This window comes from Sander vitreus, chromosome 10 (assembly GCF_031162955.1).
Source record: "Sander vitreus isolate 19-12246 chromosome 10, sanVit1, whole genome shotgun sequence".
In the NCBI taxonomy this organism is placed as follows: Eukaryota; Metazoa; Chordata; class Actinopteri; order Perciformes; family Percidae; genus Sander; species Sander vitreus.
This window is the reverse complement of record NC_135864.1, coordinates 20,432,218-20,446,069: the sequence shown is the minus strand read 5'-3', so window position 1 is coordinate 20,446,069 and position 13,852 is coordinate 20,432,218. Positions and strand designations below refer to the sequence as shown.

The following is a 13,852-nucleotide window of genomic DNA, read 5'->3' as shown; positions in this document are numbered from 1 at the left end:
GCTATTGTTCTAGCACACAAAAATGATTTTCTAACAATAATAATAAACTGCCAGCCAAACAACAAAATGTGTGTGAGTAATTGTGTTGTTTGTAGGTTCTTATGATTTGACTCAATACGTACACACATTAGAAATAGACATGCTGATTCTTTCAAAATGTTACTCTATAGTCTCCTGAGTAATGATAAAAACACAAACAAACAACACACAAACAATTGTCCTAATGAGAGAGTCTATGGTTGTCCATGCAGTATGAGCAAGCACTGACAAAACAACTAGGGTCTCATTTAATAACCACAGGTGTACCTGATCCATTGCATTAGACATTCCATCGTATAATTTGCTTGCTCCCTTATCTGCTATGGGTGACTAAAGAACAAAAACAATGCTAATACCACCTGACAATTTTGGAGGCACACATCACAGGATCTGTTTATGGCCTGAGACAGTATCTCCAGCTCCAATTAAGCATGCCAGAATGAGTTGCAGTGTGGACCACAGCAGCCCAGCTCAGAGTTATGGATGAGCAGTCACTCTAGCAATGCCTGACCATGAGTGCTAATTAGATATGACAATAAAATAACATGAGCCAAAGCATGTGCAGAAATTAAAATGCCTTATGTCTAAGAATCTTCAAATATAACAAATAAGGACAGACTAATTGGAATTATTGAGGTTGTATTTACGCTTTCATATTTTGTGTGAAAAACAAACATTGAATTTAACATATTATTTTGTTCCCTATTACTATTATTGTAGTATAGAACAGAGATGGGGTGGATATTTGATTAGAAGTTGTGTTACTTACACTTCAATAAGCTGTTTGTAATATTAAGTGTTTTTACAAAACTGATTGCCATAACCTTTTGTAATTATTGCTTTGAATGGACTGAATTTGTTTGCAGATAAGTGAATAGTGTGGAGATTCTATGTTTACTGTTTATACTGGAGTTACTGGCTACAGCAACGTGTGGGTGGTAAAAAACACAACCCAACTCCCTTCAGAAAGCAGCATTCAAAATCTTATTTTAATTTGTATATTTACTCCATAAACATTATTACAAAACTCAGCAAGTTACCAATATTACATTATCACCATACAGGCTTGATCACAAATATTTAAAACCTTTGCAACAGTTACAACGAAACAAAAAAACAAAATAATACTCAAATAATTTACATGAAAATCTATAAAACAGCAAATTGTTCACAAATTATATTTTTTTTCCCAGGTTTTCATTTTTTTCTTTGCTTATTTGTGTTTTGCACAGTAACACAACACTCTCACAACAAGATCATGGTCTTAATACAAAACTCCCGACAAAATGTAAATATTTCTAGTTTTCTGTTGATACTTTCATATTTTGGTTTTTAAAACCAGAAACTTGTCATTGTATATCCTTTCCACTGCCCATAGAGGCGCATAAAAGGTTACTCACACACACAAATACTTCACAGCACTTTCTAAGAAAAATATACACTTACAAAATATGTTACAAATTGGCACACAAAAAATATACAAGATTTTGTAGTGTCAAGAGTTCATTAAGATTCCTTCCGGTAACAACTCTAGACAGTATATATAAAGCTCGGTAATCTTTTAATGAAAAGAGAAAAAGTAATTCCAATCAATGTCAAAGAATCATGAAGTGAATACATCAAACATAACATTATAATATACATTCATAAAAAGGGTTAGGTACCTAATCTATTTTGCATTTCTTTTTTGTTAACTCTGGGAAAACAAAATATCAAAAAAGAAAAGAAACCAATTGTCAGCATTCTTAGCACCATTAACACGAGGCAGCTCAACAGTGGCACATTTTCAAAACAAAAAAGAAGAAAAAAAGAAAAGAAACTATGAACTTAGAGAAGTACATTCAATTTGACAATAGGCAGAAATGAGAGAAGGCAGACTAAATGGGCTTGCAGCCCATGTGGAGCTTCCCATGCAGCAGCTTGTCTTGGTCCTAACCCTGATACACTGGAGAAAAGAAACAAAGGATCATGGCAGAGGAGAGAAAAAAGAGACAGAGAAAGATTGATTATGATTCTTGCCATATGCAAGCAATCAATTACTATCACCTGTGTGTCAGGATTACCATATCCAGTGTGACAAGGCCTGTTTTTTAATCAAGCTTCAATTTGTCAGCACATCTCCATGCAGTCTCATGTAATTACTGCTACGTTTAAAAATGATATTCAACAGTCAAAAGAAAGAGAAAATGTAGGCATTTTGTTTGAGTATATATTTATAAAACTTACTCTTGTAACCAGTTGGAGGGCGTCTATATTTCTCCTGAAATACATTTAGTATATAAAATCAAAAGATTGTATAACTGATTAAACATGATTGTATGTTTCATTTTAAGGTGGATTTATTTCAGTGCAGTGAGGCAGTGAATGAGCCCAAAGTAATTAATATAAATGGCCCGGGAATTACACTGGATCAGATAGTACCAATACATTTTCTTTTTCAATATGTGCCTTTTATTGGCCTAAATTTTCTGGTGACATTATTTTCTGCCAAATAGTGACCCATCAAAACTGAAATGACAGTTAAAGACACCATATAAAAGAAAGTACCTTCGAAAGAAAGAAGTTAAGACATTATGTAATAAATTAACTGAAATAATCAGACAATATACACCAGTGGTGCAACTTAAAAAGCATGGCAGTGTCAAGAAATAAATTGCATGAGAATTAATTACTGTTTAAATTACCATTTAAGGTAAGATAGAAGTAAAAATTCCCACGTGGAGCTAATGCAAAGAAATGCTTTCCTTCATTTACAAGATTACTGATTCCATTTGTACTGAAAACGGCTTTGACATTCACATTAAATCTAACTGCAAAAATGTTATGTCCATTCACGACTGATGCGAGCATCAGAATCTCTATGAGTAATAAACTGCCTTTTTTAGTCGTATTTCCAGTACAAAACAGCTTTTCAGTGAGGCACAGCCCCAACTGACAAATAATTTCCTTGCTTACCCTCAAACATCTGCACTATGCACTCTTCCTGGTCCAGAGAAAGCTCATTTGATCATCTCTTTTTTCATCGTCTTCCTCTACAGTAGCCTTCAGAGCAGATCTCCCCTTTGCCTCTCTTTTGTTGCTTCTCAGTGCCAGGCGATGTTGAGGTAAATTGAATTTGGCAAACAAAGTGGGGGAAACGAGGAAATTTCAGAGTCTTTCTGATTTGGTTTAGTGAGTGGTGGTGTACCACTGCCAGCTGTTGGTGCCTTTCATCAGAGAAGAGAGAAAAGTCCCAAATAAAGAATTCCTGTAGTGGCAAGTCTCTGTAAGGAGTCCAACCCGAGCAGCCAATACTCCAATGGATAGAAAAGAGGAACAGCCAATATTCACACATATATAAGAGGTCATTTACACAGCATTGTTACTTTTGGCACATTGATTTTAAGATTATAATCATCTTTTTTTTGCAAATATTGCATGTCCCTGTACAACAACATTGACAAAAATACTCTGAGGGTGGAGCTTTTATGAATTTGCAAGGCGTAAAAATGTAAATTTAGATAAACAGTTGCTCTCCAGAGGAAAAACAAACACTTGATAAAAGGAAATGGGGAGTCATTCCAACTTTGAGTGGGGAAAAAAAGACAATGTCTGATATGTCATTAATACAAAATGGTCCCATCTTGTGTTTTCAAGATGTCTTGGGCTTAAATAGGGCTCATTAATTGTAGGTTTCCTTCTTGAAATGAGCCAGGCAGTGTATGAAGGACAGCAACAACAGGACATCCATATTCTGCATACAAAAACAGATGAGGAGGAGGGGTGCGTAGATGTCACTCAATGCATTTGTGTATATAGCTACATCTTTAGGGAAAAGGGCAATAAATACATAATTCGGGGGAGCTAGTTCTGCTGAGAAAATACAAAAACAAAGTTCCTCAAAAGGCGACAGAACTTTTTTCAAGGCTTATTCTTTTTTTCAGACAAAAATAAAACAAAAACGACTATAAGAAGAACAAACAAAGCAGAAACAACAAAAGCAAGAAAAATGCAGCCATGGTCGTTTCAAATCTCAATCAAGCTTGACACAATCACTCAATAGGTAGTTTGCAAAGTACAAGAACTTTTTCATGCAGATATTAATTTCCTCTTCAGGGTGGGGGTAAAAAGGAAGTGGGAGTGGTCGGGGGGAACGTAGTACTCATGCAGCTCTGGCATAGCGTCAGTGTAGGTATGCTTGGAAGGGAGGGCTTAGCAGGTAGTGGGGGAAAGTGAGAAAGGGGGTGCAACAGCAGCTGATAACAAAATATTACCTCAGTTTCTCAAAAGAGGTCATTAGCGCTATGTCCTTATTTGGGTCTCTCTCAGCTCGCTTTCCCTTCAGTGTCTCAATCCGCGGGAACTTTGCACTGGTCTTGTGGCGGTACAGCTTTTTGTGTGCAGGCCCAGGGTTAATAAAGCTGGGTTTATCAAACATGTTACAGCCCAGAGCTAGTTGAGGGAATAAGGGATGAGAGGGGTTGAATTTGGCCTGGTTTTTTCCTCCCTTTCCCCCTGCCTTTCTGCCTTTCCCAGCCCCTGTTAGCACGGCTCCTTTTTTCTTCAGGTCGGCCTCTGTGCCAGCCAAGATTTTGAGGGTCTTTAGGTTGAGGCTATTGGCCTCAGAGGGCATGCAGGCCTCCGACATGGGATTCCACAGTGGCTCAATGGAGGCCATCATGAACCTTTGGACCTCAGCCATGCCAGAGACAATGTTGGACAGAATATTGGAGGGCTCCTCGAATTCTCGCTGGTCGTCCCCAACCAGGCTGTTGCTCTCTGACCAGCCGGTGCCAGGCCAGTCCCCAGTGCTGCTACTGTCAGTCAGGCCTGTGCCACAACCTCCTGCCTGGTTCTTTGCGGCCTTACCCTCCAACATGGCCTTTATCTTTTTGGTGGAACGCGAGTTCTGTTTGGGGGTCTTGACCTTTTCTGACTTAGGAGCTCTGGGAGCCCGGACTTTCTTTGGGCTCTGTCCCACAGCTGTCTGTTTGCAATTGCCTTTCCTCTTTGACTTTATGCTTTTCGCACCAGCCAGCATTTCACCAGTCTGTTCCTCAAATTCGGTAACTCCCAGCTCCTTTTTATCTAAACGTAACACATCCTGACTGTTGAAGTTGTGCAGCGGAAACTGGTTGTCTTCCACTGTGTATGCATTTACTGTGTGCTCTTGTTGCTGCATAACTTCACAGTTCCATTTTACCTCCCTGTTGCAGTCCATAGTCATATCATTCACATCCTGGTATTCTCCAACATTGCCTGCCATCTTCATCTCACGCCCCACCACCTGCGGGGACAGGTTGGGGGTCTCAGGAGGGGAAAGCTCTGACAGTGAGGAGTGTCTAAACTTGTCAGGGGTGAAGTTGGAGATGTCCAGCAGATCTGAGGATTCCCTGAGTGGGGTAAGGGAATCCACACTCTGCTGAATCACCACTTTAGGACTGCAATGAGCTAAGAAGCTGTCTCGGCCCTCCTCCTCACCCTCTCGCTCACAAGACTTGAGGCTGAGGGAGCTGTAATTGCTGGAGGAGGCTGACAGAGAGCCCACTGAGTCATAGCTGATGAGCCTGCCATTGTCTGTGCACAGGGACCCTCTCTGGTATTGCACCTGGCCCTCCACACAGGCAGACTGACACACTTGCAGATCTGCCGCAGGCTGCAGCCCAGCCTCAGTCAGGTAGCTCTTCTCATAAAGTAGCCTGTCATCCTCAGGGCTCAGCTGGCTGTAGTTAGACACTGGCAGGCTGTCATTCAGGGGCACAGCAGCTGGGAAGTTGTTGGGTAAGATGGGAGTCTCAGGGGTCTCAGGCCCAAAGCTATGGCTGTGACTTGCACAGAGCTGCGGGTGCCACATCTGCGGGAAACTTGGGCAGTTCTGGGGAGACTGCTGGAGCTCTGACTCAGAGGGAGGAGAGAGGACACAGCTCTGAGCGAGCTGAAGAGAAGAAAACTGTTTCTCCTCTAGGGATAGCCCCAGAGGATACTGCTGCCTAGAGGGCTGCTGGGGGAAATAAGAGATAGTTGCTCCACTGGACGAGTCTGTAGCATCTAACAGGGTCTGCAGGTAGCCCCCCGGGATAACAGGGACACCCGCTTCCACCGCCTCTGAGGAAGGAGCTTTTTCAGGAGAGCAGGTGGACGAAACAAAGGGGAATTTCTCCTCAGATGTGTGAGCGGTGGTGGTATTGTCAGAGAAATTGGGTTTGACTGTAGTTGAGCTAATGCCTGCCTCTTCTAACCCAGCAGTAGGGTCCTCAATCTGTGCCGCAGCGACACAGGCATCCGTTTCATTTGTCACGCTCCTCCCCTCCTCTCCTTCTGCCTCTTTCATTTTCTTGCTCCTCAGCCTGGCTTCGCTTTTGAATTTCCTTATCCTGACTGATTTATTTCCTCCCAATCTCCTCCCCTCCCTCTCCTCCCTCTCCTGGGAGCGGCTCTTTGCTGTGACTGTGTGCGTGATGGAGTTTGTGTCTAATGTCACAGGGAGGCTGGGGGCTGCTATTATTCCACCTACCGTGGGGGTGGCCTCTTCTTTAGTGACACATCCCTGGCCCTGATCAGAGATAGGGGAGCACTGTACTGTTGCCGATTGCTCCACAGTGTGAATCCTCTGAACCTTAAGTCTGTTTGCAATCTTGTATTTCCTTTTGGGATGACTAGAATTAAAAGGGCGATGATGGCGTCCATTTAGATGAAAACCGCGTTGTTGTTTATCTCTGGCAGCCAGCTTAAGCTGTTCCTGTCTCTCTCTTTGCCTCTCCTGCCAGAAATCCTTCAAAGGAGCCAGTGTCTCATATTTGCTTACTGTGTCGTTGTTTAAGCTCACAGTAACATCCACAGGGTCCAACTTGCCCAGTTTCACTGACATGAGTCTCTCTCCTTTAAACCTATTGATAATGATGTACTTGATGACCACTGGCGGCTCTTTACGACAGGATTTCCGACGTTTTTTGGGACACCAGTCCACATCCTCTTCCTCTTTTTGACCAGAGGGAGCCTTCTCTTTTTTCTCTGCATTCTTCTCACTCTCAAGCGAGTCAACGTCATATAAGTAGTCATCACTGTATCGAACCTTTCTCTTGGAGCGCAAACCATAGTTGAGAGGGTTAGAGGGGCTGAGCAATCTCTTTGAGTGTCCCTTCTTAAACTTGCCCTCCTGCAGGGTGTCTGAGGAGGAGCCAGTGCAGGAACTGTCATCACTGAACTCGCCTGACTCCTCTGTGGAATTGAAGTCCATTAGGTAGTTGACTTTGGAAGTGGACATGGGTGAGCCTTGGGAACCGTCAAGGGGGCTCCTACCGCTGCAGTCCCCTGCCTTTCCTTCCTGTCCTGTCTCCAGGATGAGCTCATCTGTTTTGGGCTGAAGCTCTTCAGCACTCCTCCTCAATACTCCCGCTCCTTCCTCTTTCTTGGCACAGTTGGCCAGGACACTAGGGAAAAAGTTGAACTGTGTCTCCTCCTGGAGCACATTTGTTTTTTCCCTCATGTTGTCCTGGAAAGACTCGTAACGAATCTTCAGCGAACAGACATCACTGCTTAAAGTCGAATCATCGTCTTCATCATCAAATAGATTGTCAACATCTTCCTCAGAGAAGAGGTTGACTGACAGTTCATTCTTAGAACAAAGATCCAGCAGTTCCATCTTACTCTCACTGATGAAGGACTCAAAGTAGCCCCAGTCCTGGCCGGCGTTAGCCAGCAGAACCTCCTCTCCGCTCACTTTGTCCAGTAACAGTCCCTCATACAAGTTCTTAGATGTTGCATCATCTTCTGGATCCTCACAGTCCTCTGTCGTTTTGTTTCCATCAACTCTCTTGCCCTCAACTGCGGCTTTCGGCAGAGGAAAGCTAAGAAGCTGGTCAGAGAGGAGCTGTTCTCCATAGTGACTCACTGCCTCCCCAGCATGGCTCAGGCACTGGATGCTGATGTTGTTGATGTCAGAGAAGTCCTCTCGGCTCACGTCGCCTATCCTTACACTTAGTCCAGTCTCTGTTTCAGGGTTGGTGTTAGGGTCATGAGGTGGGTTCTGGATGGTATTAGGGTCAGTAGCATCCCGGGTCTCAATGAAGCAGCCGAGGCAGGTGCGGGTAGGCTGAAGAAGACACTCCTCTGTCAGGGCAGACACAGTGCCAGGCTCCATCATTGTAGCTGACAGAGGGAGGGAAACAGGCAACAGAAGGGAAGTCTTCTGAGTGTCTCCTGTTGGGACCCAGGAGCTTACAGCTGAGGTGGGAAGTGGTGTGGGAGTGTGGTGAAGGTGGGGGACTACAGTTGGAGCATTATCGGAGGGAGGGCAGGGGGGCGCTGTCAGGCCCAGAGAGGAGTCAGTGCAAAGGGGCAGGGAGAGGGTTGTTGATGTTGGCGTGGTCCTCTGGTGTGTTGGGCAGGCCCGCTGTGAAGTCTCAGCAGCAGGAGGAGGTGAGGATGGAGGGAGAGCAGCATTTATGATGCTGCACAGACTCAGATCACCACTCTGCTCACATATCCCTATAGGAAGAAAAAGGAAAGGTTTCAGATCTTTCAACTTTAAGTCTGAAGTTAAAACATTGTTTTTGTTCTTGTATTATACAATGACATTTGTTCTTGGCTGCTGAATGCAATTAATGTCAATTAACCCCCCAGAGCTCAACATGTCATTTTGTGATGCCAGCCTTAAACATTAATATTTCAGTTTTGGTACTAAATTAAATAAGAGGTATTAGCAATGTCACGTTGGGACAACTTCCTACCCATTACTGATTGATGTTCAAATGTAAAAGGCGAAAATAGGCAAGAATGGCAGGAAAAGTCCCTCAAAAATGTAATGTACTAATTGGTTATACTGAAAATAATGTACAGTCAGAAATCAGCTACTTTATGGAAATAATATACAATCCATACAATATACAATAATACTATATGGTATTATTTGTCTTCCCTTACCAACCCAAGAGCAATATATGACGTCAAATGAATGTAGTTATCTTCCATTACCTCCCCCTCCTTTTAACATTTAATATGCATAGATGCAAATCCAACTTAACTCTAAGGTAACAAGATACCACAAATTTACACAGATTGGCAACAATAGCAGTAATGACTACATTTTTGGTGATTTTCTACAGGTCGAATGTGAGCACGTCTTAATCAGTTGAAGGCATCCATCTGATGAGTAACAATCAAAACCCACAGAAGCGGGCTTGTAGCAGCAGGCAGATAGCTTTGTTTGCTCTGCATAATTAGATGACAGCAGCGGAGGCAGGTACGTACACTTGGGACATGACAGGCCCATATGTTGGAGACTGTATAACCAATATCATCTACACCTGCCTCCCTCTACAATCCCAAGCTGCTGTATATTCTTTAAAATGATACCATCAAAATTGAAATTTAAAAACATACCACAGCAATTAATGTGTTCACAGGGTTAACTAGCAAAGTCCCCCATTTTAGAATGGATGTTCCTAATCATTATTGAGGTAGTGATAAATGCTTGAGGGGAAGACAAACAGTATTCAACATGGCTGCATTGGTGGTGAGTACATCTTTGAATATGGATATGGTTTGAGAGTGATTTAACGAGGTAATGAAATTTCTGAGAGCAGGTCTCTCTGGGTCTGAGGCCTGCAGACACATTGGAGCAACCAGAACACCTACTAGAAGCATACAACTGTGCTACTGTTGTCCTCAATGAAGAAAACCTCAAAAGAAATATGGATCTTCTCTCTTCCCTCTCGGAGAAAAAACTGTTATAGTGGCAACTTGTGAGAGGCTGCAGAAGCATCACAGCAAGGCGTTTGCCATCAGTTCCCTTCAATCTGTGAGCAAAAATGACCTCAGAGCAAAAACATGTTACTGACACATGGTATCTGTGGAGGACAGATCTCCTTTTTACATTTAACAACTATTTTCTTTTTAATATTGCATTCTGAGCCACATTCCATTGTATGGCACTTTATTGTAGGGAGAGGTGCATAAGAGGACCGCAATGATATTACTTTGCAGGCGTGGACACAATTAATTTGGATTTATTTGGAATTATAAGTAAACAGTGCCAGTGCTTACAAATTACAAAGTAATTTTCCAGCTCTCATAGATAGATAACTTTCTTTATAGTTGTCTTGTCTTTTTCATTAGCACTACAAAACAGCAAAGCCACAGAAATAGGGAAATTACAGAAAAAAGGGGAGAAATTAACTTTCCTTATCCCCCCTGTTCCCGCATGGAACCTAAGCTGCCAACTAATATTGCCAAATGATTGTTAAATTGCTCTGAAACATTAAACTCATGTTGAAAATGTGTGTCTCAGGGTTTATAATGGATCAACAACCTACCCTATCCCAATGTGTGCATGCATGTGATATTCTGGTGTGTACGTGAGAGAGAGAGTGTGTGTGTGTGTGTGTGTGTGTGTGTGTGTGTGTGTGTGTGTGTGTGTGTGTGTGTGTGTGTGTGTGTGTGCGTGTGTGTGTGTGTGTGTGTGTGTGTGTGTGTATGTGTGTGTGTAGGAAAGGGAGAGTGATAGAGTGTGAGTATTGGCTTGGGGGTATAGTGTTATCGAGAGGCCATCTGTCTCCAGCTGGACCATTAGGTCTTCAGCTGTTCAGAATGTGCCACAGATCAGTCAGTCAGACAGGTACACACACACACACACACACACTCACACACGCACACACACACGCACGCACGCACGCACTCACTCACAAATGCACGCACGCACGCACGCACTCACTCACTCACTCACACACACACACACACACACACACACACACACACACACACACACACACACACACACACACACACCCACAAGGGGTCTTACAGCGACAACTGTATGACAAATCAAGTTTGACTTTAGAGGTCAAAGGGGATTGGCAGCCTCATTTTCACTGATACGGCACAGCATAATGTTACTACTGCATCTGAGCGGCAAACGTAAACAAGATAAACATCTAAAATACTTACTGCTGCCAGAATTCAATATCTAGCTTACAGAAAGAGCAGCTCATATACTAATAAATAATAAACAAGCTTTATACACTCCGAGATCATCCTAACACAATAGTTTTGCAATTGTGTTATCAGCCGAAGTGCTCCTTGAATAGAGACTGAGGCTGGATGTGACACAGCTCACACAAGCTGGCGTGGATATTCACTACTGAGCATATGGAAGGACCCCGGCTGCTGGCAGGAGGTGGTGATCTTCTGATCCCCAGCCCTGCCAAGCCCAGCCGTGCTAGACAGCCCGACCACCGCCAAACTAGTCCAGACCAGACTGGACCAGTTAGCACTCCGAGCTCTCAAGAGTCTTGCCTATCTTTCTAGCCATGTTATTCAGAGCTTCAACCACCTGAGGTAAGCCCAGGCTGCTCTGTGCCAGGCGGCTCGGCGTGGAGACGAGCCCATGCCAATGGACATGTTCATGGACATGATGAGAGAGAAAAGTTGGCGTCTGTGGCCTCATCTATTAGTGTGTCAGATGCCACACATACACACACAGCCACACATGCACACATGCTTTTTCTCTCTTCACATAAAATCCACCTTCAGTCACTTTATAAACGGGACAAAAACAGAAAATATAGAGAACTTTGATGACCATCTGTCCTTGATATTAACATGAATCAAACTAAGACATCCATCCCATGTCGCCTTAGGAATAAAATAGCTCAAATATCACAATATGAAGTACAATGCAAATGAAAACAGCTGACATGCCTTTTCTTCCTTTTAATGGCTTTTTGAAATCATTCGTCACTCCAATCCCCCCTTTCCATTCCCTTCCTCCTCCCTTTTTTGCTCGCTATCTCCTTCCCTTCCCACTTCCCTGCTCCTTATCCCTGCTATATGGAGGCTTTTACATTCGTAAAATGCCGAGCTAGTCGTTCTACAGCTCAGCCACCCGGGGCGTTCACTCATCCAGCTGGTAGGCCAGCCACAGAAGCTGCTTGCTATTGCTCAATCTTCACTATATGACATTTTGTGAATGGTGGGGGGAAATCAATCCAGCCAGTACAGGATGTTCATAATAGGTGGTGAGTAACTGCAGTATGATTCATGGCCATCCTCCTCAGAGAGCTGCCCTATTCCTGCTCAATGGAACCGCTTTCACCCTTTCTTATACCGCTCTTTTTCCTACTCTCATTCTCCATTGTCTCTCTCTCTTCCTCTTTTCCTCAAAGGCTGGTTGATTTACAAAAACATTTATATTAAATCATAGACCTCTATACGTATGATTTTCTACCACACTAGTGCTGTGGATAATCTGATATCTGAGATCATGTAAGGATCAGTGGTGCTTGGTAGAGGTAAACTTTAGGGGGCAGTAGGTAGTGGCTGACTGAGTCTTGGGAAATGCACATTGCATCATTGGGGCTAGTAGTTCAGTGAAAGGAAAGGACTACACTGCAGACATACCTGGATTAACTTGAATTAAGTTTCATATAAAGCGCTTACACCATGGAAATAGCATTATGATCCATGGTTTAGGTTATTGAGATTTCAGAGAGGCAGAGGGTACTTCCTAAAATAAAAACGACATAAATCAGAACAATCACACACACACACAAACACACACACACACACACACACGCACACACACACACACGCACACACACACACACGCACACTCACACACACGCACACTCACACACGCACACTCACACACACACACTCACTCGTTTGCCTATGCTAATGACTGTGAATGAGTGTGAAAGAATTAATGGTTGCACCCTCTTTCACATTTGCACCTTTTTATGAGAAAAGGTAGATGTCATAGTTCTGAGTTGTGGAAGCATTGGGAGAGAGGATTAACAATAGCTTAAAAAGCTTAATTTAATGTTTCTTTTCCACTTTTCATTTAAAAAAGACAGGATGTGTTTCACCTCCCCACTGCTTTGTCAAAGAGCTTAAAACTGAGGGTGAAAAGCCAATTCAAGAAAGCTCAATGGTAAATGTGGTAACACTAATTGTCTTTTCAAAGTTAAGCTGTTGCGAGAGAAACTGCTGTCATTAAGCTTTCATTTATTCTAACGAATGCCTGATTATTCTTGGAAAAATGTGAAAATCCACCCTTAGATCAACAACCAAGTATCTCTAAATGTTAAAAGCACATTTTCAAGGACTCGAAAGGCAAAATTAACTAATTTCATTCAAAAATGAAGTAGGAAAAAATTATACTATAAACTAAATTGAAGAAAAAAGTGAATTTTCACCTGTGTTCTCCACTACATTTGCGTTCTCTGGTTCTGAAGTCTTCACGATCAATGTGAGACTGCTGTCTGTTAACACATCCATCAATACGGCTCAACGCTTCACCTCCTACGCATCATTTTGACTGTCCCACCTGTTGAGAGAGACAGCCAGAGAGAAACAGAGAAGACAGAGAGAAATAGAAACCGAAGTGAGTACGAAAGGCATCGTTAAAGGGTGACAGCCATGTGTCTATTGCAGAATAACATTAACAGCAGTACATTAGATTTAATTACAACAAAGACAGACTAACACAAAGTTGCAGTATTTGAAGAAAAAGCTTCAAACGTGATAGAGACATCAAAGAGGCCCTCGGGGCACCAAACAATCACTCATTTCTTCTCTGTATCACAGATATGTGTCTAAGATGAATCTAAACTTTACCAACCAAGAAAGTACACGGAGAGTCACATCTGATATTACTATGGCAACTGTATGCCACACTATCCTATTTTAAGCTTCATTTAACATTTATAGCAGAGTCGTTAACCTATGCGAACCTTACATAGGCGGCTCTGAACATATTTGTTTATTGTAATTAGCTGACTCCCTCCCTTCTGTGTGCCTCCGCATCACGAAAACCAACCCGGCTCAGAGAGGACAG

At 42.7% G+C, this 13,852-nt stretch overlaps 1 protein-coding gene across 1 annotated transcript; it reads right to left on the bottom strand.

Moving 5' to 3' along the window:
- Nucleotides 1-4,252: 4,252 nt before the first annotated feature.
- nexmifb (neurite extension and migration factor b) lies at nucleotides 4,253-13,293 on the bottom strand. Its single transcript, XM_078261481.1, has 2 exons — nucleotides 13,212-13,293; nucleotides 4,253-8,505 (listed from the first exon to the last, which is right to left on the bottom strand). Exons 1-2 carry the CDS (start codon nucleotides 13,291-13,293, stop codon nucleotides 4,289-4,291), a joined length of 4,299 nt encoding a protein of 1,432 aa, XP_078117607.1. The 3' UTR covers nucleotides 4,253-4,288.
- Nucleotides 13,294-13,852: the final 559 nt, after the last annotated feature.

Bases quoted from the DNA above. Each gene is read 5' to 3' on its own strand.
- nexmifb (XM_078261481.1), bottom strand. From the start codon at position 13,293: ATGGATGTGTTAACAGACAGCAGTCTCACATTGATCGTGAAGACTTCA. The intron at 8,506-13,211 runs GTGAAAATTCAC...TTCTTCCTATAG, and splicing joins AAATGTAGTGGAGAACACAG to GGATATGTGAGCAGAGTGGT.